At 35.3% G+C, this 4015-nt stretch overlaps 1 protein-coding gene across 1 annotated transcript; it reads left to right on the plus strand.

Moving 5' to 3' along the window:
* The first annotated feature begins 233 nt into the window (after positions 1-233).
* On the plus strand, positions 234-3234 carry LOC111382159 (shaggy-related protein kinase kappa-like). The gene is made up of 5 exons (XM_023006049.1): positions 234-706; positions 1463-1555; positions 1651-1710; positions 1798-2070; positions 3088-3234. Exons 1-5 carry the CDS (start codon positions 560-562, stop codon positions 3217-3219), a joined length of 705 nt encoding a protein of 234 aa, XP_022861817.1. The 5' UTR covers positions 234-559; the 3' UTR covers positions 3220-3234.
* The last annotated feature ends 781 nt before the right edge of the window (positions 3235-4015 follow it).

Consider the following 4015-nt stretch of genomic DNA (forward strand, 5'->3'; position numbering starts at 1 on the left):
GATATTTACAATATTATATGGATCTTTTTCCATTTAACTAACTCATTCGAAATATTTGGTGGCAAAGGGCCATATAACCAACTTGTTCTGCCCAATCTTATCTGCTTGTGGTTGCTATTGTTGGTTTACATGAAATTTGTTGAAATATATATGAGAGATCTGATTCTATTCTACCTGGTGGAACTGTTCTACTCAATACTTCTATCCTGGGCAGCAGACTTGGTCTTTGATGTATGGAATGCAAAATAAGTATTTTACTTTCTGCTGTTTGTGTTACTTGCCAAAAAAATTTCTGAAAGCAAAACCCAAACCCAAACTTGCCTTCTCTTATTCCTACCTGGCATGGTCTTTGGGAACCTTGACAAGATGCACGGTCTTTGGAAACCTTGACAAGATTTTTGTTAATATGTTAGGTACAGTGGAGTATCATTGAGATGGAAAGCTGCTTCAGAAACAATTACCCTGAAAAGAGAACATATGGATAGGAAGATAGCTGCATCACAAATAATTATCCTGAACGGATCAGATACAAGTACATTAATACTCATCAGACTCACTTATGGCATCTTTTGGCCTAGGACATGGAGGAGCTGGTAGTTCAAGATCTTCTAATGGTTTCAAGGGATCATCTAGTTCAGTTGATTGGCTTGGAAAGGAGATGCTAGAAATGAGATTGAGGGACAGAATGGACCCTGATGATGATAGAGTAAGCTTTTGAGTGGCTATCAATCTATCTCCTAACCATTTATTACCGCTTTTGTTGTCGTGAAGTAGCTGTTATAGTGACTAGTTTCTGTACTAATTTAAGCATTTTAGTCTTGTGATTGGGTAATATTATAATTTTTCCCCCCACCGCCAACAAACTTATCCTCGTTCCCAGTACATTTAGGATCAACTCTGAAAATATTTTGTGGCCACTTCATTCGGTTATTGCTATTGGAAGATCTAAAGTAACTAGGTCCTTAACAACTGCCACATGCCATGTTCGTTTTGGTCTTCCCTCTCTTCTGATATGTTTTTACTGAGATCTCGTCACTTTTATGAACGGGAGCTTCTTTTGGGAAACTTACAAAACCACCTAAGCTGTCCTAATTTTTTCCTCAATTGACAGTACCACCACTTAGTGGCCTGTATTCTTTTTTCTTATTTTTATCTATTTTAGTACAAGTATGTATCCATCTTAACATCATCTTTTTCTTCTGTATTCATAATTTCATCTTATGGACATTTGTCATTTTACCACCCAACACTCGCACGTTATTTCACATAGGATGCCTAGTTTGTGATGACCTTGTTTTAGTTATTTTACTTACCACAAGACATCTTTCATGATGCAGGATAGTAGTGAATCTGATATACTTGATGTTGTGGGTGCTGAAGCAGGACATATCATTAGCATGCCTAGTTTAGGATGAACTTGTGTTGTTATTTCACTTACCATAAGACACCTTTCATGATGCAGGATAGTGAACCTGATATAATTGATGGTGTGGGTGCTGAAACAGGACATGTCATTAGGACCACAACTGGTGGCCGAAATGGTCAACCAAAGCAGGTCGGTGGTTGCTAATCTGTAGTACTACAACTTCAGATGGTGTGCACGATCTTTATTTTGCATTTCGTTGCGATGAATTTTATTTGGATTCACAGGCCGTCAGTTACATAGCAGAACATGTTGTTGGGACTGGTTCCTTTGGAGTAGTTGTGCAAGTAAGCACTGCGGACTCTAGTTTGAGATTTAAACACACGTTTTGCATTATTTTATATATTTTTAGCTATTCAAACTGTTTACAACAGGCAAAATGCCAAGAGACTGGAGAAATTGTTGCTATCAAGAAGGTTCTTCAAGACAAACGCTACAAGAATAGGGAGTTGCAGATTATGCAAATGTTGGACCATCCTAACATTGTGGCCCTAAAGCATTCTTTTTTTTCAACAACAGACAAGGAAGAGATACATCTGAATCTTGTTCTTGAATACGTTCCTGACACTGTTAATCGTATTGCAAGGCAATACAGCAGGATGAACCAACGAATGCCATTGATATATGTCAAATTATATACTTATCAGGCATGTACAGGATTTGATTGTTTATTCAATTTTTTATTTAGTTATAAATCTGCATATACACTATGCTATCTATGCATTGTCTTTCCTTGATCACATTTTTCCACTAATTAAATGCCTTGATATGTTAAGTACCCAGAGTTGTCGTCCCTCTATTCTTGTGTGGGTGTGCATGCACTCACATGATTGGATAGAGGGTGATAAATTTGATATATAGGATATAATGTTAGTGGATCTTATCAATTCTATGATGCAGTTGTCAGCACATCATTTTATCATATTAATTTCTCATACAAAGGCATTTGAACCAAAGTTGAATTTGTTGCAGAGTGCGGTTTAGTTTTCCTTGATTATTCTGGTATCATTTGTTTACATTCTCATTTGTAATGTCTGCTTCAGTAAAACTACTTTACCTCTAACTGAACTGTTTGTGATTGTCTGACATACTCAGATACATTTCGCATATTTAATTTTTACAACTTCAGTCTCCACTTGAGGTGGAATAAATTTTACTCCAGTTATGATGTTATGGCAAGCTAAAAACAAGAAGAGGATCGTGTATTAAGCATTTAAACTAACAGTTGTTTAATATCAGGATTTTGTTGTGCTTTTCCATTACATTCATCAATGAAAATTGTAAATGGATGCTTGGATAAGCCAAAAAACCATTGTTCTACATGTTTATGCATAATCTTGGAAGAAATTGTCTATTAGTTATAGAACATTCTAATATGAATGAGTGATTGATGAATAAGTTCTTGGACACTGGGAAAACAGATCTGCACATCCTAATTATTCCTTTTTGGCTCTCCTATTCCCATTCTGCTACCCTGTTTATCTAAAATATGTCCTGATACAATGAGATGCTGGTCTGAAATATCTTACCGTAAGTATAATCCTTTTAGCTGGTTGGACTAGAAATTTACTGAAAATATTAAATTTTGATCTGATTGTACTATTTTAACTTTTCACCATTCTATTTGCATTTCATTTATAATAAATTCCTTTACCTGGGTGCAGATATGCAGGGCACTTGCTTATATACATAATTGTATTGGTATTTGTCACCGTGACATCAAGCCTCAGAATTTACTTGTAAGATTTTTCTGTTTCAATCACCGAAGTTTTGAATATTTAGATCAAATCGTGTGAAATTTGATGCTAATTTAACTTTTGGGTCTGTAGTGGTCAACGTCTATTATAGCCCAAGCACCTTGTTTAAGTTCCTTCTGAACAGAAACCACGGAATACCGTGTCTGCACGCACTAACATACTTAACACGCTTTTATGGTAGAGAAAACAGCCAAACAGCTAAAGTCCTGCTTCTTTATATAGGAGTTGGTGTAAATACAACCGCAAACGAACATAACTCGTACATTTGCTAGTTGAAAAAGAAAAAAAGTTCTTTAATGTTACAATATTAAGATGAAAAAGACATAATTTTTGGTATAATTCAATGCATCTGAAAGGTTGTGTCATTAAGGATTATCTTGTGAAATAGTGCAATAGATACTAGTTACTTTTATGCTATAACTTCTTGACTCAGTTGGCTATTTACAAAGTCAGTCACACTTGAGGAGAGTCATATTTTTATTTCCTGGTTATTTCAATCAAATATGTCTGGGAAGTGCACTATAGGATACTTTTGGACCATTTATGGTTTTCTGAATGTTGTAAAGAAACATTTCCAAGAACCTAAAATGGAGCGTCTTCATTTATTCACTGGTACTTAAAATTTTGATTGAGAAAATGAAGATTGTCAATGACTGCTGGTAGGGAATTGCTTCCCTGCCGATTTGGAATCAAAAAATGTTTTTCAATGGTCACATATGAGATCTCTTATGTTGTAACGCCCCGAATTCTAATAACCCGAAACGTTACGAAACATGAATATACCTTGAAATAAACAGTTTTAATATAAGGAGAAATTCTGTAAAAGATTGAATAA

The sequence above is a fragment of the Olea europaea genome, chromosome 3 (genome assembly GCF_002742605.1).
Source record: "Olea europaea var. sylvestris chromosome 3, O_europaea_v1, whole genome shotgun sequence".
NCBI classification, from domain to species: Eukaryota; Viridiplantae; Streptophyta; class Magnoliopsida; order Lamiales; family Oleaceae; genus Olea; species Olea europaea.

Coding starts and splice junctions, on each gene's coding strand:
- LOC111382159 (XM_023006049.1), top strand. CDS start 560: ATGGCATCTTTTGGCCTAGGACATGGAGGAGCTGGTAGTTCAAGATCT. Junction 707..1,462: donor TGGACCCTGATGATGATAGA/GTAAGCTTTTGA, acceptor TTCATGATGCAG/GATAGTGAACCTGATATAAT. Junction 1,711..1,797: donor CCTTTGGAGTAGTTGTGCAA/GTAAGCACTGCG, acceptor TGTTTACAACAG/GCAAAATGCCAAGAGACTGG.